The 21001-nt window shown below is 39.5% G+C and overlaps 1 protein-coding gene across 2 annotated transcripts; it reads left to right on the top strand.

Annotated features, from left to right (window-relative positions):
* Positions 1-82: 82 nt before the first annotated feature.
* On the top strand, positions 83-17624 carry LOC308461601 (vomeronasal type-2 receptor 26-like). Of its 2 annotated transcripts, none has more exons than XM_080978646.1 (8): positions 83-196; positions 2330-2423; positions 3218-3344; positions 4734-4804; positions 9547-10395; positions 13613-13840; positions 15117-15243; positions 16686-17624. In XM_080978646.1, the coding sequence occupies exons 1-8, from the start codon at positions 102-104 to the stop codon at positions 17585-17587; spliced, it is 2493 nt and encodes an 830-aa protein (XP_080834772.1). In that variant the 5' UTR covers positions 83-101; the 3' UTR covers positions 17588-17624. The 2 variants fall into 2 exon arrangements, with proteins under 2 accessions (XP_080834772.1, XP_080834771.1); XM_080978645.1 differs by having other exon boundaries at positions 83-938; positions 2196-2423.
* Positions 17625-21001: the final 3377 nt, after the last annotated feature.

The following is a 21001-nucleotide window of genomic DNA, read 5'->3' as shown; positions in this document are numbered from 1 at the left end:
TTTGTGAATTACTTTTAACACTTGGAAGCACGAAATGAATGCTATTATCTTCTCTTCCCCTCCACATCTATCTTTAGCTTATTTATGGCCCTCCTCCAGTGATGAATGATAAAACACCAGGGCTTTCCTTCTACCAGATGGCCCCCAAGGAAGACGGGCAGTATGCAGGGATTCTCTCTTTGCTCCTGCATTTCAGGTGGACATGGATTGGGATCCTTACCTCTAATGATGAATATGGAGATAGATTTCTACAAACTGTGGTTCCAGAGTTTACTCAAAGTGGTATCTGTTTTGCTTTCATAGAAAAGAGTCACACACATATGATTTTCACTGAAATTAATGACATGTTCAATCAGGGAGCAAAGCTACATGATAACATTATTGACAGCAAAGCCAATGTAGTAGTGGTTTATGGAGAATCTCATACTATTATGTTTTTGAGATGGTTTCCATATCTATCAGGGCAAGAGCACATGACAAATAAACAGAAAGGCATAGTGTGGATAGTAACAGCCCAGATGGAGCTGACTTCCATTGCTTATCAAAGGACCTGGGATACAGACATCCTTCATGGTGTTCTGTCTTTCACAATTCATTCCAATAACCCACCAGGATTTCACAGATTTATTGACAGTAGAAAACCTCTCGAAACCAAAGGAGATGGTTTTATCAGACACTTCTGGCAACATGCATTCAGCTGTGTATTTCCAAATTCAGCGATGAGCAATGTGGATGGGGATATTTGTACAGGGGAAGAGAAGCTGAGCGATCTTCCTGGGCCATTTTTTGAAATGAGCATGATTGGCCATAGCTACAGCATCTACAATAGCGTGTATGCCGTGGCCCATGCGTTAAATGCAATGTTCTCATCTAGACACAAATATCGAACAATGGCTGTTGATGGAGGACTGAAGTTTCCAAATCTAAAGTTGTGGCAGGTAATGGATTTGTGGGGGGATGGGGTCCAAAAGGTTACATTGCTTGCTCCATTTTTAATATTTCTTCCTTTCCACGTCAGCTAGAAATACACATGACTCTTTGAAAAAGACCAAAGCTCAGAACATTTACTTTTAATAATAAATTGATAAATAATAATTATTTTAAGAGTTCCAGTTCCACATGTCCATAAACTAATTCCAGTTCACCTTAGACCCTTTACAAAATGAACTAGTTCTGTTTACATTCAGTTCACCATTCAATTCAGATTCATTCAAATGATCCTTGAATTCAGAATGATACAAGCTGCTGTGATTAAGTATATAATATTCTTTAACACACTAAGAAAACTTCAAAACACGCACAGTGGAATGTGAGCAGTTTAATTTATTTCCCCATGTGATTATTATCTTTAAACTTAAAGACTCAAATTGTCTGAAGAGTGAAAAACATATGCAAGAAGATGAGCTTGAAGATGAAATAGAAATACTTCAGAATTCTACCCAGAATGAACTTAATTCAAATGTAATTTTATGAACTGGTTCATTCCAAGCCCTGAAAAAGAAAAACATACCATTCCTTTTATTTCCATTTCTCTTTCGTTTTTTTCTGGATTCCTACACTGAATAGGCAATGAAATACTGAGAGGATCCATTCTCTATAAGGTATTATTTAACTGAAACTTCTAAACTTTCAAATATGAAAAAAGTATTGTCTTATTATCCATGGCAGGGGGAAGGAACTGGGTCTGGCTATTGTCAACTCGGTAGTTCAGCCAATACAGCAGACTTGACCTCACCATCTGTCAAGTGATAGGTGGTTACTTTAAGTCCTGCTTATGGCTAGAGTTAGCTCTGCTAGTGAATTCAATGTGAGGAGCTCAGTAGCACAGCAGATCCTTCCAAAGTTGCAATCACCAACCATCAACTGCTTGGTGATGTCAACAAACCTCCCTTGCCAATGACCAGTCAGGAGTGCCACATTAGGGCCCCACACCTGACATCACATATGACCTCAGGTGTGGGGCGGGTGGATGTGATTTCTGGAAACGGCCTTATGGGTCTAACTCGGATCCATGCAGGATCCAATAGGTATTGGGCTGGAAGTTCCCCAACTATGGTCTATGAAATTGTTGGTCTGGAAAAAAAAATGAAAACAGTTTTGACAAAGAGACAATGGTCTTATACTCTGAAAGATCCAGAAGACTGTTGTCTAATCACAGCCTTACCTAAACTTTTGTGTTTGCTTTTTCAATCTAGCTCCATCACTATCTCAGAGGTGTTTCCTTTAACAACAGCTCTGGTGATAAGGTTTCTTTAGACCAGAATGGGGAGTTAATCGCTGGATATGATATTATAAACTGGATTTTTTCTTCAAACCGATCCTTTCATAGGGTGAAAGTTGGGAAGATTGATCCACAAGTTTCACCAGACCAAGCATTCACCATCAATGAAACTGTCATAGAATGGCACCATTGGTTTAAACAGGTAGGGTCTTCAGATTACGTGACATTGTGCTGTTCTGGGCAACATCAGACCCCTCCCCCCCATCTCCTTCCCAAGTCAGCATGTCTGATACCTATTCATTTGTGCCCAAATTTACTAGGCTTCAGACAAGCATTCTGTTTTTCATACTAGGTTGAAGTCTTAAAATGTGGGAAAATACTGTTGAGCATCTACAGCTGGGATGGGCAACCTTTTTGAAGATATGTTTGCATGTTTTAACATCACAGCACTGTGGTAATATTTGAAAGACCGAAACTAGGTAGAGGGTGACTACCACACATGCCTCATTATAATGGATAATTGGGTGGAAATCCCCTAGACAATACTAACACACGTCTACAATTTCCAGCATTAGCATAGTGGCATAAATTAAATACATGCAACATAATTTCTTCCATGTCTTAATCCTATAGCACCATGGTAGCATTTGAAAATCCATGGTAGCATACAAAATATTGCAAATGGGTGGATGATCTGTCAGACCTAGTTATAGGCCTCCTTTCCCAGTCTAGTGGCAATTGGATGGATGCACATAGGTCATTGAATGCACCATCATGCTCCTATGATATTCAACCTTAACATGGTGGTGTTTGATTAAGGTATTCAACAATGGTTCAAGATTCATTTTCAGTTACAATATATATGTACATATAGATGTATATAGGTGGATATATATATATACATATAGATAGATATATAGATTTACATTTATATCTGTGTGGATCTAAATTGATTTTTCTCAAGATTAACAATCTGCTCTTTCATTTCTTGATTAGGTTAAGCCTCTTTCTGTATGTAGTGAGAGTTGCCATCCTGGTTCTAGCAAGAAAATGAAAGAGGGGGAGCCATTTTGCTGCTATGATTGCACCCCATGTCCAGAAGGGAAGTTTTCAGAGCAGGAGGGTAAGAAATATGCTGTGTAAAGTTATCATGTAATTTGGCCATAATGAAGAGGACACATCAAAGTGCAGCATCACAAAGCAAAAACAAAGGAGAATGAGGAGGATGCAGCAGACTAATTTATTTATCCAAATTGCATAAACATAAATCCCAACATATTTCAAACACCAGACCTTCATTAGGGTAGCGTAAAAAAAATGTATATTTAAATATTGCAATGAATGTTGTGAAAATTGTTTTCTAGCAAACCTTGTTTGACGTGTATTGGACTTGCTTTGCGGTGCTATCAATTATTCTCTCACACCTGTTATATGCTCACGTGTTTCTTTAAGTCAAAATAAATTTCATATAAAATAACTGTCAATTGTAGTATCTAAATGGAATATTCATTCACCAGCCAGTCTACAATCATTAGGTAAAAAAGGATCACATGTGTTCAGGGGAGGCGGAATCTTGTGCAGATATGAGTGAATTGGGTCATCCTGTCTGCAAGTCACCGATTCTGCATCCAGTCCCCACTAAATAATACATAGAATACATAGGAAAGCAAACACAAATAAATGCATAGAAACAAGCTGGTTGCTTGAGACTGGAGATTTTGGCATTAGATAAATAGAGCTGGTCAAATGAAATGGGCAAACTTTAGAGATCTAGCCATTCACAATGGCTTTCACCAGTAGTTCCCTCTGACAACCAGTAAAGGTAGGCAGGAGGTGTTCAATACTACAAAATAAGGGATTGTGTTGAGCCGTGTTTGGGCATTAACCTGAAACTGGGCTGAAACTATGGATGGAGGTATGGGAGTGCATGGGCATTCACACCCTCAACCTTTAGATGCGTGGACTCCTCTTCAGATCTTTAAGTATTTGGCATGAATGGCTAAAGGGGGTTTCTAAGTACATTCTGTTGAATCCCCTTAGAAGCATTCATGCAAACACTTGAGCATAGTTTTGTTGTGCTGCCTATCCAGTTACTTAACAGCATGTTGTTGGATAGCCACAAACTTCTGTGCTGGGATATTCGCTTGTGGAATATTATTCCTTATGTGACTCCTTTCCTCCATCAATGTTACATAACATGAGCGGAAGTGCCATATCAATTGCATACCACTTATTCCACTTCAAAACAAAATGAGAAAAGCCTCAGGAATGAACAAAGGAAATGATAAATACATAAATAAATATGTTGTTCGAAAGAACATAATACCTTCATGAGGATGCTAGTTAATGAATGGTAACCTACTCCACCATCTCCTAACTGGACACATTTCAAAGGACTGACCTTAAAAGGATTTCCTAATAAGAATTGGTTTTTTAAAAAACCTTATAAGATAAAGAGTTACAACATGTTTGGCTTGTATGTTAACTTGTGGTTACCTAATTTCTTTTTCAGACATGAACGACTGTTCTACATGTACGGACAAAACCTATCCAAGCAACAGACAAGATTTCTGTATTCCTAAGGTCATTACATTTTTGTCTTACACAGAACCTTTGGGAATCAGTTTTACCTTTTTGGTCCTTTCTTTTTCTTTGATCACAGCTGTGGTGCTAGGAATGTTTATGAAGCACAACGACACTCCCATTGTCAAGGCCAACAATCGCAATCTCACCTACACTCTCCTTTGCTCTCTCCTGCTCTGCTTCCTCTGTGCATTACTATTCATTGGCCAGCCTGGGGAGATGACATGTCTCCTCCGACAAACTGCTTTTGGCATCATCTTTTCAGGGGCTGTTTCTTGTGTGCTGGCTAAAACCATCACAGTGCTTCTGGCTTTTATGGCCACTAAACCTGGATCTAGGATGAGGAAGTGGGTGGGGAAAAGACTTGCCTCCTTCTTTGTTCTTTTCTGCACCCTTCTTCAAGCAGGCATTTGTACTGTGTGGATAGTAACCTCTCCCCCATTTCCAGATGTTGACATGTGGTCAGTAACGGAGGAAATTGTCCTGGAATGTAACGAGGGTTCAGTGACTATGTTTTATTGTGTTTTGGGCTATATGGGCTTCCTGGCAATTATCAGTTTCATTGTGGCTTTCCTTGCCAGGAAGTTACCTGACAGTTTCAATGAAGCCAAATTCATCACTTTCAGCATGTTGGTCTTTTGCAGTGTTTGGCTATCCTTTGTTCCAGCCTACCTGAGCTCCAAGGGTAAATACCTAGTTGCTGTGGAGATCTTTTCTATCTTGGCCTCCAGTGCTGGACTGTTGAGTTGCATCTTTGCCCCGAAAGTTTACATTATTGTGTTGAGGCCTGAGCTGAACAACAGGGAACAGCTAATAAGAAAGCAAGCATGAAGATATATTTAAGCCTATTCAGGCATTAGAACAAGTGCCGTAGCTCCCCCCCCCCCACACACCTATTTTCATTACCCTCATTTCATGCAGGGTAAGTGTATGAATTAGAGAGCCTCCTATATCCATTGAGGTTCCTAATACAGTGGTACCTTGGGTTAAGAACTTAATTCATTCTGGAGGTCCTTTCTTAACCTGAAACTGTTCTTAACCTGAGGTACCACTTTAGCTAATGGGGCCTCTCGCTGCTGCCGTGCCGCTGACGCATGATTTCTGTTCTCATCCTGAAGCAAAGTTCTTAACCCGATGTACTATTTCTGGGTTAGCAGAGTCTATAACCTGAAGCGTCTGTAACCTGAAGCGTCTGTAACCCGAGGTACCACTGTATGTTTATGATGATATGTTGTCGCTTGTCAGTTTCACTGCCTCCAGATTTCCCTATAGAGCTGTAATTTAACTGCACAGGGAGTCCAAATGGAGAGGTCCAGCACACTGTCTTGTTCCATCTGTACAGTATCAGTTTCAATTATTGAAACCTGAGTACAAGATGTTTGCAGTTGTACATACATAAAACATTCAGAATAATTCCTAAAAATCATTAATAGTTCTCCTCACCATAACCATGTAAAGAGTACGCCACTAAACAGGCCCCTGTGCCATGTGGTTGTCTGTACAGTCATACCTTGGATCCTGAACGCCTTGGTACTCGGACGTTTTGGCTCCTGAACCCCGCAAACCCAGAAGTGAGTGTTCTGGTTTGCAAACGTTCTTTGGAACCCGAATGCCCAGCAGGGCTTCCGCAGCTTCCTGTAGTCAATCAGAAGCCTCACTTTGTTTTCTGAACATTTTGGAAGTCAAACGGACTTCCGAAATGGATTCCATTTGACTTCCAAGATTCGACTGTATAGTTCTTTGTCCTAGGGTTTCTCAAAGTTCACAGTTCCAGTAGATTAACTGGCCAAAATTGCAGGTTCCTTCTTCCTGGAGCTGTTCAAATTCTCTTTGGCTTTCCCTCACATTCTTGCCCCAAAGAAATCTCCCTAGCTGCCTGCAGAGCATCATGAAGAAACAATGTTGGAAAAATTGTGATCATTTCTTCTTTCTTACTAAGACTGTAGGGTACCTCTCCAATTTTCTCCCCTTTGCTACCCCAGGGCAAATCTATTTCATCTCCTGCCCCACACCACAAATCAAAATCCTGCCACCAGGCTTTGTCTGGAGGCACCTAATTTAGAAACCCATGGCAGAGCTCACTCAGATTGGTGGCTAGAAATCCCTCCATGCTTACTCCAATCATCTCTGAAGAGCTTCAATGGGCTAAACAAAGGCATATGACTTTCCCAGTTTGCCATCCAAACCCATGGGTGATCTGGGCTGCTTTCCCTAGCATTGGGAAGCATCCCCCACCCCACAAAGCCATCTGGAAGTACCCAAAGGGCAACATCACTGGCACTTTTTACTTCACCAAAATCAGCAGGAGCATCCTGCTCTCCTAGCGCATGCAGGCACATCTCTTGGAGGTTTGCCTATGTGTTTCCCCCCAGTGAGGGAAAACTGTAGCATCAACTTGAACTACTCAAGAAGTGTTGCTGGCACTGTCATCCAATAAAACTGAATGTTGGAAAATCCATGCCAGTCAAAAGGAAGTACATTTTTGGGGGCCTTGAAGTTATGAACTGTTATGGAGACTCCTTTGTTCAGATGCCTCAAACTTCTTCTTTTCCAACTCCATTTGTGAAAAACAATATTAAGTTGATGATTACCTACTCCTGTAATTGTGAAAAGGACTGTAATTAATTCAACTACTTGGCAATGCTTCTTCCCGGGGAGTTTCAGTGGACAGAAGCAAAAGTAATAGCACAATGTATGAAGGATAATATAAATATTCAATTTAATAGTTGTAGGAGCAGGAACTTTGGGGGGGGGGACAAGGAACCACCTGTTTGAGTCTAAACACAATCTCTGTTTAGAGAGGAAATTTGTACTGAGGATGGCGACATTAGTAGTCTCGATATTGGTACTACTTCCTCACATGGCATGCAAGCCTCACATTAACTGCATGGTAAGAGCTCCACACAATCCAGTTCACGAGTATCATCAGTTGGGAGGCAACATAATTGGTGGCATCACTTCTCAGACCTTCATAATCTCCAACTCGCTAACCTTCACTGGAGCACCTCCACCCGTGTTGTTTGAAGAGCTCGCGTAAGACCTTGATGTTGCTATTGTTGGTTGTTACAGTTTCTGTTTCCATTAAGGATGTGAATTACAGTCTTTCTCCAAGTTTGTCAAATAATTTTCATGTGAACTTAAATACTAATTTAATTATATTCAGAATGGGAGACAGATCAAGTTCATCTGGTTTTGACAGTACTAGTGATGGCTTCCTTCACTTAAACATTTTAGAAACTACCATCAATGAAGCCAGAAATATTAATGGTCAGTGATAAGCGATCTTAATTTGTATTTCTTACCACTTGCTCTGATTGATGTCATTTACTTATAGAATTTGAAAATGTCTTTGTAAGAGAGCTGGGGTGTTTATATATTTGTATATAATAAGGAAGGACATGTCAAGGGAGATGCAACAGTTTTACAAAACATGGAAGTTTCTCCAAACACAGAATACAACTCCAATTCTAGTGCAGTTATCACCACACTCTGAACATGTTCTTAAAATATGGATTTCACCTTCAACTGTTGGGGGTACATCACCAAGAACTTATAAAGTGTTCTGTATTCTGAGGCATTCTTAAGAAAAGATCCAGTAATGTCATAGAATAAGATATATATCAAGAATGGGAGTAGGTGTTCACATGCATCAAAAACAGCCTTCTGAAAATGTCAAATCGTATGGTTCATGATAACACATGGAACTTTATACTGGTAACTTATCAATAAACTATACTGAGTGCATTGTTGTAAAGGAGAATACAGTTCTCTAATATTTGTGAGGCCTTCTTAGGGCTAAGAATTGCCTAAAGAAAGTTTGTACATAAATACTGTAAGGAAGTATAGGCAGTACAACATAGTCCACATTTTACAATGTGTGGGATACCCTAATATGCTGTACTCTTTTTTTTAGGGTTGTGCCTAAGAATTACCAGCACATCCTGGCTTTGGCATTTGCTGTAAAGGAGATAAATGAAAACTCTCAGATTTTACCCAATACTTCCTTGGGCTTCCACATTTACGACAGTTACTTCAATGCAAAGAATACCTATCATGCCACAATGCAGCTTATGTCATCAAAAGAAAAAATAGTTCCCAACTACATATGTGACATTCAGAATAAATTAATAGCAATTGTTGGGGGGCTGGACCCTCTAATTTCTCATTATATTGCAACTGTATTGGATATCTACAAGATTCCACAGGTAGATTGTGTAGATGTCTCTATATTTATGTGGAATGTGGGAGTTCATCCATTTAAATGCTTTTTTTCACCGCACAGGCAAGATTGTGGGTTTGGAAACTGAAGTGGGTGAAGGCATGTAGGAAATATTTCCTTGTTTAGGAATGTCAAATGGAAGCTGAGATACAGATCATTATAAATGAGAGTGTTGGAAATATAACAGCACCTACAGAAGAAAGTAAATTGTCTAGTGATGGTGGGTAGGTGGAAGAAAGGAATATCAGCAATAATTACAGCCACAGCATATGACAGGCAGACCAATCGCCTGACTTGTTGTAAGTAAGATGGCAGCCAGATGTAGACTTTCTGAGAAAAGACAGAGGTTGATAAAACATTGCCCCATTTGCCATACTGAACCAGCCTCCATTAAAACAATTCCTGTGCTTGTAATAAAAACTTATATACCAACAGTTTGAAGAAAGGGGTTCTGTGGGCCAAAGTTGGGCTTCTAGTTAGTTAGTTAGTTAGTTAGTTATTCATTCTTATTTCCTTTTTTTAGCTCATATATGGCCCTGCTCCAGTGATGAATGATAAAACCACAGGCCTTTCCTTCTACCAAATGTCTCCTAAAGATGCTCTTCAGCATGCAGGCATTCTGACTTTGCTTCTCCATTTCAAATGGACATGGATTGGGATCCTTACATCCAATGATGAATATGGAGAAAGATTTGTGCAGACAGTGTTTCCAGTATTCTCCAGAAAGGGTATTTGTTTTGCCTTCATAGAAAGAAGCAACAAATTTACCATTGTCACAGAAATGTATGATAAGCTACATGAGGGAGCCAAAATAAATGATAGAATCACTGACAGCAAAGCCAATGTAGTAGTTGCTAATGGAGAATCCTATCTCATTGTGTATTTGAGGTGGCTACCATATGCCTCAGAAAGAGAATGTACAATAAATAAAGTGTGGATATTAACAGCTCAGATAGAGCTCACTTCAATGGTGTTTCAAAGAACCTGGGATACAGATATAGTCCATGGTGTTCTGTCCTTCTCTATTCACTCCAGTGATCTGCCAGGATTCAAGACATTTATTGAAAGCAAAAGCCCTTCATTCACAACAGGAGATGGCTTTATCAGGGATTTCTGGCAGCAGGCCTTTGGTTGTGTATTCCAAAGTATAGATGGGGATAAGGTGGATGGAGACATTTGCACAGGAAAAGAGAAGTTGGAAAGCCTTCCTGGGACATTTTTTGAAATGAGCTTGACTGGCCACAGCTACAGCATCTACAATGCTGTTTATGCTGTGGCACATGCTTTACACTCCATGTCTTCATCTCGACTGAATCATCCATCAGTGGTTGAAGAAAGGTGGAGGAACCTTCAGAATCAGCAGGTGTTGCAGGTAATGGAATGAAATTCCTCCTGTTGGAAGGCAACATATCTCTCAGAATATATAACAATATGCTCCAATCAGATCCTTCTTGTGGGCTTCCCATTGACATCTGGTTGGGCATTGTAAGAACCATACGCTGCACTTGATAGGCTATGGACTGATCTAGTAGGTATCTATTCTGTTTGGTAAAAGTTCTCCACAAACTCTTCCCATCCTCTCATTGGCATGTTCTTTCTCATGTTACTGTGAGCAGGCTCTGAGACTATAGAATTGTAGAGTTGGAAGGGACTACTAGGGTTATCTAGTCCAATCCTGTAATCTACTATAAGAACTGTATGCTGGACCAGGGAGGATTTTTGACTTATCTAGCAGGTCTTTTTTTTATTCTGTCTAATAAAAGGTCTCCCCTAACTAGGGTTGCCATATTTCAAAAGCTGAAAATCTGGACACAAAAATTGTTCTGCTTTTTTTGGCAAAGTTATTGAGCATTGGCAAAGTTGTTGAACATTTTAGCCACTTTCAGAATATTCCACCTGGACACAATTCTGAACCTAAGGCAGACCTACCCCAAACTCTGCTCATTCTCTTCTTTCCATCTTCTTTCTCTATATTAGTGTTGATATGTTCTGAGATTATAGAATTGTAGAGTTGGAAGGGGCCACTAGGGTAATCTATTTTCCCAACGTGGGGCTAGAACTCCCAGCCCTGAGACTAGGAGTCTCATGCTCAACCGACTGAGCTGCTTCCCTCTTTTTCCACTGGTGAACTTAAAATATACACATTATAGTTTTGCTGCTATACATTTACTAATTCATGCTACCTCTGATTCATGCTGCCTCTTGGCTCTCAGAAACTGCCACAACTACACTGTGAGTCCATTAAGAAGTGTGTTGTTGGGCTGAAGTGAAAAAAGATTTAGAAATTTGGTCAAATTTGAAGCTTTCACTGCTGGGCCGTATTGCTGTGGTTAAAATGAATGTATTGCCTAGAATGTTGTTTTTGTTTCAAACATTGCAAATTGTGGACAAAATAGACTGTTTCAAGAGGTGGCAGAGAGATATTTCTAGATTTGTCTGGCAGGGCAAGAAGCCCAGAATAAAATTTAAAATACTAACAGATGCAAAGGAAAGAGGTGGATTTGCCCTGCCAGACCTCAAACTTTATTATGAATCAGCAGCTTTTTGCTGGTTGAAAGAATGGCTGCTTCTTGAAAACACTGACATTTTGGATTTAGAAGGTTTTAACAATGTATTTGGATGGCATGCATATCTGTGGTACGATAAGGTCAAAGCACATAAAGCATTTAAAAATCACATTGTCAGGAAAGCATTGTTCAATGTTTGGATAAGATATAAGGATTTATTGGAAAATAAAACCCCAAGGTGGCTGTCACCGATGGAAGCGAAAGCTCTGAAAAAGCTCAATATGGAGGTCAAATGGCCGAAATATTGGGAAATTTTGGAACAAGATGGAGATAGATTGAAACTGCAGAGTTTTGAAAAATTAAAAAACAAAGTGCGAGACTGGCTTCATTATTTTCAGATAATGGAGGCATACAATTTGGATAAGAAAATCGGCTTCCAGGTGGAAAAATCAAAATTAGAAACAGAATTGTTAGAACCCAAAACTAAGATTTTGTCAAAGATGTATAACTTGCTGTTGAAATGGAATACTCAGGATGAAATGGTGAAATCTGCTATGATTAAATGGGCACAAGATGTTGGACATAATATTATGTTTGCTGACTGGGAACAGTTATGGACCACAGGTATGAAGTTTACGGCATGTAATGCCCTAAGAGAGAATATTATGAAAATGATATACAGGTGGTACATGACCCCAGTCAAGCTTGCAAAAATCTATCATTTGCCCGATAATAAATGCTGGAAATGTAAAGAAACTGAAGGTACATTCTTTCACCTTTGGTGGACGTGCCCAAGGATTAAGGCTTTCTGGGAAATGATATATAATGAACTGAAAAAGGTATTTAAATATACCTTCCCGAAGAAACCAGAGGCCATTCTTCTGGGCATTGTCGGCCAATTGGTGCTAAAGAAGGACAGAACTTTTTTTATGTATGCTACAACAGCAGCAAGAATACTAATTGCAAAGTATTGGAAGACACAAGATCTACCCACTTTGGAAGAATGGCAGATGAAGGTGATGGACTATATGGAATTGGCAGAAATGACTGGCAGAATCCGAGACCAGGGGGAAGAGTCGGTGGAAGAAGATTGGAAGAAATTTAAAGACTATTTGCAGAAATACTGTAAAATTAATGAATGTTAGAATGATGTTGGATTGAAGTTAAGTGGTTTCTAGCGGTATAGGTACAAAAGAATATGGAAAAATTGGTTTTTAATATGTAAAAATTTAATGTTATAATATATCAAGATTAAAGATTAGGATTAAAAAGGAGGGAAAGGAATTGTTGGATTAACAAATTGAATTGGAATACAAAAGAGGGAGGTATGAGGAGGTCTGGGAAACAAGTAAACGTAAAAGAAGTGAAGAAAAGATGGAATTGTTTTAAACTGTTTTTTCTTTTTTTACTTTGTATTTTTCCTTTTTATTGTTAATTTTTTTTATTAATGTGATTTTTCTTCTTTTGAAACTTTAATAAATATTATTAAAAAAAAAAAAAAAGAAGTGTGTGTATTTGCTGGTAAGAAGCTTTCAGATTCAGTAATGTTGTGTTTAGAAGAGGCAGGTTTCATTTAGAAGATGTTGTCCAGTAGAAGTAAGATAGAACCTTTGAAACTCTGCAACTACAGCCAGAATCCAATTTACTAAGGGCAGCTCTACTATATTTTTTGACCAGTAATGTTGAATAAGTTTATGAAGTGCTAAATTAATTGTATATGGTGAAAAAGGCGATGGATTTAGAAAATGTATTTGATACCTAATTTAAAGTGCACTTTTTAACCTTTAAAACACTAAATGACTTTTAATCAAGAGTGACTGGCCCAAAGTGCAAAGTGAGGCAACTGCCTTAGGTGGCAGGATCCATTGGGGCAGCAGAGCCTGATGTTGGTATTACTTTCCCATTTGCTCCTAATGCATATCTTCTCTCACCCATTCTTTCCTGGAGCCATTTCGGGGTCCTGCGATTCAGAATGGGATGTAAATGGGTTGCTTCCACCCAGGGAAGATGTTTGTATGATTTGCTGTAAAAGATTCCACAGAAATACAGCTTCTCCTAAGCTTCTTTTCTTTTTCAACTCAGCTCCATCACTTTCTGAAAATTGTCTCCTTTAACAACAGTGCTGGAGACAAGATCTCCTTTGACCAGAATGGGGAGTTAGTGACTGGATTTGATATTATAAACTGGATTATTTCTGCAAACCAATCCTTTCATAGAGTGAAAGTTGGGAGAATGGATCCCCAGGGTTCTCCGGACCAAGTGTTCACCATCAACAAGGATGCCATCACATGGCACAATTGGTTTAATCAGGTAGGATTCAGTTGGGAACTGCTTGGGAAACTATTCAGTTTCATCGAATGAACAATGTTCAGCCCATGACAAATACCGAGTTTTGATTAGAAATGATACAACTTATGTAGAAAGTAAGACTCAAAAAATTTCTGCACTGTTTGCTTTGCTGTTGAATATATTAAAAATGGTTGAAAAGAATAAACATATGTTTGTGCTAGTTGGATTACACACACAATGCCACAACAGGCAACAAGATGTCTATGAGAAGACTGAAAGCAGGACTTGAGAGCAGCAGTGTTCTGTCCATTTGCAATTTGTAGCGATTGGTATAATAATAATAATAATAATAATAATAATAATAATAATAATTTATTTATACCCCACCCATCTGGCTGGGTTTCCCCAGCCATTTTGGGCGGCTCCCAACAGAATATTGAAAACATGATAAAAGATCAAGCTGTAAAAACTTCCCTAAACAGAGCTGCTTTCAGATTTCTTCTAAAAGTCATGTAGTTTTTTGTTTCCTTGTCATCTGATGATAGGGCATTCCACAAGGTGGGCACCACTACTGAGAAGGCCCTCTGCCTGGGTCAGACAATTGTTGCTTCCAACAGTTGTGGTAAAAATTAGCTAGTGGCACTTGGTAGACTTCTTCTCCATGAATTTGTCTAATCCTCTTTTCTAAGCTAAAAATCCCCAAATATTGTAATCTTTGTAATATTGTAAACCCCGTAGGTTTTCTTTGCTTTCAATTTGTTTCTAAATGTTTTAAATTTTTTATTTTAATAGTGTATTAAGATAAAGGGCTTGTTAAGAATGATGATGACAATGATGTAGTTGCTCCAGCACTTTGATGACTTTGCTTATTCTTCTCTGAGCCCTTTTCAGTTCATCAGTATTCTTTTTGAGGTGCAGTATCTAAAACTCTTCTGAACATTCCAGCTGTGGTCTCACATTAAATTTGTGACTGAGACATTCACATCAACGTGTGTACCTCATGAAGATATTGATCAAGTGTGCAACAGCTGTGAAAAAGCCAAATTCTAAATTAGGGAACATTAGGAAGGGGGGTGGAAAAAAAACTTGGCAATATCTTGTTGACAGAATTAAAACCTATGGTGTGACCACACTTGGATTACTTCACACAGCCCTGGATATTTCACATCTCAGAAGGATGCCAGATAAAGTTATGGATGAGTGGTCCCAGTTTGGTTTAAGTTATACATGAATATCATCTTAAGAACTTGAGACTTCTTTTCAAGATAATCATTCTACTTTTTCACTTACAAATTAGGTCCAGCCTCTTTCTGTATGTTCTGAAAGTTGCTATCCCGGTTCCAGCAAGAAAGTGAAGGAGGGAAAACCGTTTTGCTGCTATGATTGCATCCCATGTCCAGAAGGAAAGTTTTCAGACCAAAAGGGTAAGAAATAGAGTGTAGAAAGCTGGGGAAACTTTGGTCATGATCAAGGAAACACATCAAAATTGTAGCAAAATTGTAGCACAAAGCAGAAGCAAAAGTGAATGTCATAGATGCAGAAGACTTGGTCCAAATGATATACATGCTAACTTCAATGTGTTTCAAACACTGCTTGTTCATCAGGGGATTATTTTAAAAGGTTTAAAAATTCATATGAGTTGCATCCAATTGGTGTTCATCTGCACACATACATTCAATTCTTTTGGTGTCCAAAAACAAGTAAAGATGATAATAGATTATGAGATGGGATAAAAACCCTTTTCTTGCATACTACTCTGTTATTTGAGATATACAAAAAATCTTTTGTATACCACTATGGAAATAGAAATGGAAAAATAGTATCTAAACTTCACAAATGAGCAAAGAAATTGCCCAGGCAAGCACATTATGTGACTCATGAGAGCAGCAAAATAACCAGACTGAACAATGGTGATGGGATAAAATCAGGCCAAATCTTTATTGAAAGAAGCACGTATGTCAAGGGTTGGCATGGCATTTTGTCCCAGGATCAGTTCATCATTCCACAAGTCCCATGTTGATGGAATATATCCACTGGGTTTAGATGGCTCCAAATCTTTACAACAGGAGTCGGCTAGTGTTGAACCAAGCCGTGTTGCAATGCAAGGAAGCAAGGTCTCACTGGGGAACCAGGATGCAGATTCCAACCGGGCAGTTACCGAACCCACGCTTGGGTTTGCCATGGTCAATCCTCTCCTCAGGCACCTTATGGGGGCATCCTATACTATGTTGATCCTGCCCAATGCCATTTCCTCCCTCATACAAACAATATTATTCTGCCTAACCAGGGAAATCCATGATTTCACTGAGGCAAAGGTGAAGAAAAAACCCAACCATGTGCCAATCGGGTTGAGAGAAAAGAAATCCTTTCCAGCCCTCTCAAAGCAAAATGGCTGTGACCTCCAAGGGAAGAAGCCTTATATAGGCTTTCCCCTCCTATCTGCAGCAAGGGCTCATGGGCCAGATTTTTCCCAGCAGTCCACCACCCAGAGACGATACTGAACAAAACCTTGCCCAGTATTTTGCTGCAATCTGTGGGCCACAGCACTGCTGGGCAAAGGTGTCCCATGCTTAATAGGCATGGAATGGGGCTTATAAACATAAAATGTCTCTACTCTTAGCTCACTACCTTGCAGATTCAACTAATGGTGCAGATGTTCATCCACAGAGCTCTAAAATACATGAGATCATAACATTTCCAGGAAGGTGAATGGGAATTCACATAACCTCACTTTCCATAGTTTGAGAAGACTGACACAAAAGGAATAGCCTAATATGAATGGATTGTTTTAGATGTAGAAGAGAAAACATGCTTGTGAAATGTCTGGAATCAATTTGAAATGAAGCCCATGCCTTTTCTTTTTCAGACATGAATGCCTGTTCAACATGCACAGCAAAAGCCTATCCAAGCAAAACCAGGGATTTCTGTATTCCCAAGTTCATTTCCTTTTTATCGTATAAAGAACCACTGGGCATCAGTTTAGCCTTCTTTGCTCTTTTCTTTTGTCTGATAACAGTCTTGGTGCTAGGAATATTTCTGAAGCACCACAACACTCCCATTGTCAAGGCCAACAACCGGAACCTTGCCTATACTCTCCTTATCTCAATCCTGCTCTGCTTCCTTTCTGCATTGCTATTCATTGGACATCCTAAGCAGGTGTTGTGTCTCCTCCGACAAACCACTTTTGGCATGATCTTCTCTGTGGCTGTTTCTTGTGTGTTGGCAAAAACCACTACTGTGATTCTTGCTTTTATGGCCACCAAACCAGGTTCCAGGATGAGGAAGTGGGTGGGGAAAACACTTGCCAATGTCATTGTTCTTTCCTGCTCTCTTATTCAAGCAGGCATTTGTACCGTATGGTTGGTCACCTCTCCCCCATTCCCAGATGTTGACATGCACTCAGTTACTGAAGAAATTATATTAGAATGCAATGAGGGGTCCATGACTATGTTTTACTGTGTTTTGGGTTATATCAGTTTCCTGGCCATAATCAGCTTTGTTGTGGCCTTCTTTGCCAGGAAATTGCCCAATAGTTTCAATGAAGCCAAATTCATTACTTTCAGCATGTTGGTATTTTGCAGTGTTTGGCTCTCCTTTATTCCATCCTACCTGAGTTCAAAGGGGAAATATATGGTAGCTGTGGAAATCTTTTCTATCTTAGCCTCCAGTGCTGGGCTCCTAGGTTGCATCTTTCTCCCCAAATGTTATATCATTGTGCTGAGGCCTGAGCTGAACAACAGGGAACAACTAATAAGAAGGAAGGTCTGAATAATCTCAGTGTCTTTGTGTTTTGCTATTATCTGCAACCCAGGGTATCTTGTGTATGAATTATCATTCAGAGTGTTACTGTATTGCTAGAGAAAGGCTCCTCTGAGTTAACATATGCCTTTATGTTTCATACATCCCTGGTGGGGAGGATGGGTTCAATAACGGAATTTAAAACATAACCCCCCTTCCTCCAAAAAAATCCCCCATAATCTATCCTATTCATAGATTCAAGCAAAAGCACATTTTGGCAGTGAGGGACATATTGATTTTAGGGAGGTATGCATTGCTTAATCAAATATCTTTCAGTGCATATGTTGGCAAGTGCTCCTTCAGCTCTCAAACGTACTCCCTGGTTTTTATAAAGAATATCAAGCTAGACCAGGTTTCCCAAACATCCAGCTGTTTTTGGACTACAATTCCCATCATCCCTGACCAATGTGATGTTCTCTGCAATGTCAGCCCCCACCCCAATCTCCTCAAGTCAGCATGTCTGATACCTATTCATTTGTTCCAAATATTTACTAGGCTTCATAAAGCATTCTGTTTTTCATACTAGGTTCAAGTCTTAAAATGTGGGATAATACCGTTGAGCATCTACAGCTGGGATGGGCAACCTTTTTGAAGATATGTTTCCATGTTTTCACAATGCACCACTGTGGTAATATTTGAAAGACTGAAACTAGGTAGAGGGTGACTACCACACACACCTCATTATAACGGATAATTGGATGGAAATTCCCTAGACAATACACACCAACACACTTCTACAATTTCCAGCATTAGCATAGTGGCATAAATTAAATACATGCAACATAATATCCATGTCTTCATCCCATAGCACCCTGACAGCATTTGAATGTCCATGGTAGCATACAAAATATTGCAAATAGGTGGAGGATCTTTCAAACCTAGTTATAGGCCTCCTTTCCCAGTCTAGTGAAAATTGGATGGATGCACATAGGTCACTGAATGCACCATTATGCTCCTATGATGTTCAACATTAACGCGGTGGTATATGATTAAGTTATTCAACAATGGTTCAAGATTCATTTTCAGTTACAATATATATGTACATATAGATGTATATAGGTGGATATATATACATATAGAGATATATATAGATTTACATCTATCTATACGGATCTAAATTGATTTTTCTCAAGATTAACATTCTGCTATTTCATCTCTGGATTAGGTTAAGCCTCTTTCTGTATGTAGTGAGAGTTGCCATCACAGTTCTAGCAAGAAAATGAAAGAGGGGGAGCCATTCTGCTGCTATGATTGCACCCCATGTCCAGAAGGGAGGTTTTCAGAGCAGGAGGGAAAGAAATATGTGTGTAAAGTTATTGTGCAATTGGATCAGAATGTAGAGGACACATCAAAGTTCAGCATCACAAAGCGAAAACAAATGAGAATGAGGAGGATGCAGCAGACTAATTTATTCCTCCAAATCGCATATATATAAATCCCAACAAAATTCAAACACCAGACCTTCCTTAGGATACCGTAAAAAAAATGTATATTAAAATATTTCAATAAATGCTGTTGTGAAAATTGTTTTGCATGACCAGGCGCCGACTGCCCCAGCTCCCAGGGACCACCAGAAAGGAAAAAAGACTTGTGTTAACGTTTTATGGAATTAAAATTTGGCCACAATTTTATTAAACTTTTAAATGTAGGAAGACCTCGGCTTAGGCATTGGGCGTGTATCCCTCCCAGCCCCACAGCCAGGGAGGAACTGGGGCTCATCAGGGTAAATGGGATATGGGGGTGCCCTGCAGGCAGCCCACCCCATATCCCCACACGGAAGGTAGTTCAATGACAACCTTTCAGTGTATGGCCAGTGACACCCATAATAAAACCCCTTTAAGAGTTGCTGGAATTGCTGCTGTGGGGGGGGGGGGTGAGTCACCACTTCACCCCCACCACCATTTAGGGAAGAAAAGACTAAAGGATTCTGCCCAAGGCTTTAAACTGCTAAAGTTGTGACGAATTGCTACAGGGAAGACAAAACTTGCCAATGCAGGAAAATTTCTTCCTGGTTCTTCAACAGCAACCAGTCAAAAGACCGTAGCAGTGCCCGCTAAACAGGAAGAAAAAGGTTAAGCTGCAAACCAGAAACATTAAACAAAGGGAGGGGTTGGGTGGGTGAAGCTCCTGAGCTGACTGCCTGGCTGCTGCCGGCTCCACCCCCTATTTATGCAACTGGCCCCACCTCCCAGCAGTGTAAATTGACTAACTGAGGCTGGCAGTGAACCTCCAAAGAATAACACTGAGAAGCAAGCCAGCCTATACAACTGGTAATTTCCCTGGGGTCCAAAGCGCCACGTGTGATCCCGCAAAGAGCACCCACAGTGTAAAGTGTGAGTGCTCATTCTAGCAAATCCCATTTGACATGTATTGGACTTACTATGTGGTTCTATCAGTTATCCTCTCACACTTGTTATATGTTCAGGTGTTTCTTTAAGTCAAAATAAATTGCATATAAAATAACTGTTAATAGTAGTATCTAAATGGAATATTCATTCACCTGCTAGTCAACAATCAGCAGGTAAAAAAGGATCGCCTATGTGTTAAGGGGAGGCGGAATCGTGTGCAGATATGAGTGAATTGGGTCATCCTTTCTGCAAGTCACTGGTTCTGCATCCAGTCCCCCCTGAATAATACATAGAATACATGGGAAACTGAATACAAATAAATGCACAGAAACAAGTTGGTTTCTTGAGACTGGAAATTTTGGCATTAGATAAATAGAGCTGAAATGAAATGGGCAAACTTTAGAGATCTAGCCATTCAAAATGGTTTTCACTAGGACGGAGATAGACTGAAATTGCAGAGTTTTGAAAAACTAAAAAACAAAGTGCGAGACTGGCTTCATTATTATCAGATAATGGAGGCATTTAAATTGGACAGGAAAATTGGCTTCCAGGTGGAAAGATCCAAATTAGAAACAGAATTGTTAGAACCCAAAACTAAGAATCTGTCAAGAATGTATAACTTGCTGCTGAAATGGAATACTCAGGATGAAACGGTAAAATCGGCTATGATTAAATGGGCACAGGACGTTGGACATAACATTATGTTTGCTGACTGGGAACAGTTATGGACCACAGGCATGAAATTTACGGCATGTAATGCCTTAAGAGAGAATATTATGAAAATGATATACAGGTGGTACATAACCCCAGTCAAGCTTGCGAAAATCTATCACTTGCCCGATAACAAATGTTGGAAATGTAAAGAAACTGAAGGTACATTTTTTCACCTTTGGTGGACGTGCCCAAAGATTAAGGTTTTCTGGGAAATGATATATAATGAATTAAAAAAGGTATTTAAGTATACCTTCCCCAAGAAACCAGAGGCCTTTCTCCTGGGCATAGTGGGCCAAATGGTGTTAAAAAAGGATAGAACTTT

This window comes from Podarcis pityusensis (assembly GCF_964106645.2).
Source record: "Podarcis pityusensis genome assembly, chromosome: 13".
NCBI classification, from domain to species: Eukaryota; Metazoa; Chordata; class Lepidosauria; order Squamata; family Lacertidae; genus Podarcis; species Podarcis pityusensis.
This window is presented reverse-complemented; position numbering and strand designations above follow the sequence as displayed.

What these genes read in the sequence shown, in the direction of transcription:
- LOC308461601 (XM_080978645.1), top strand. Translation starts at nt 102, where the DNA reads ATGAATGATAAAACACCAGGGCTTTCCTTCTACCAGATGGCCCCCAAG. An exon ending in GAAGTTTTCAGAGCAGGAGG is followed by an intron (nt 3,345 to 4,733) that starts GTAAGAAATATG and finishes TTTCTTTTTCAG; the next exon opens with ACATGAACGACTGTTCTACA. An exon ending in AAAGTTTTCAGACCAAAAGG is followed by an intron (nt 15,244 to 16,685) that starts GTAAGAAATAGA and finishes TTTCTTTTTCAG; the next exon opens with ACATGAATGCCTGTTCAACA.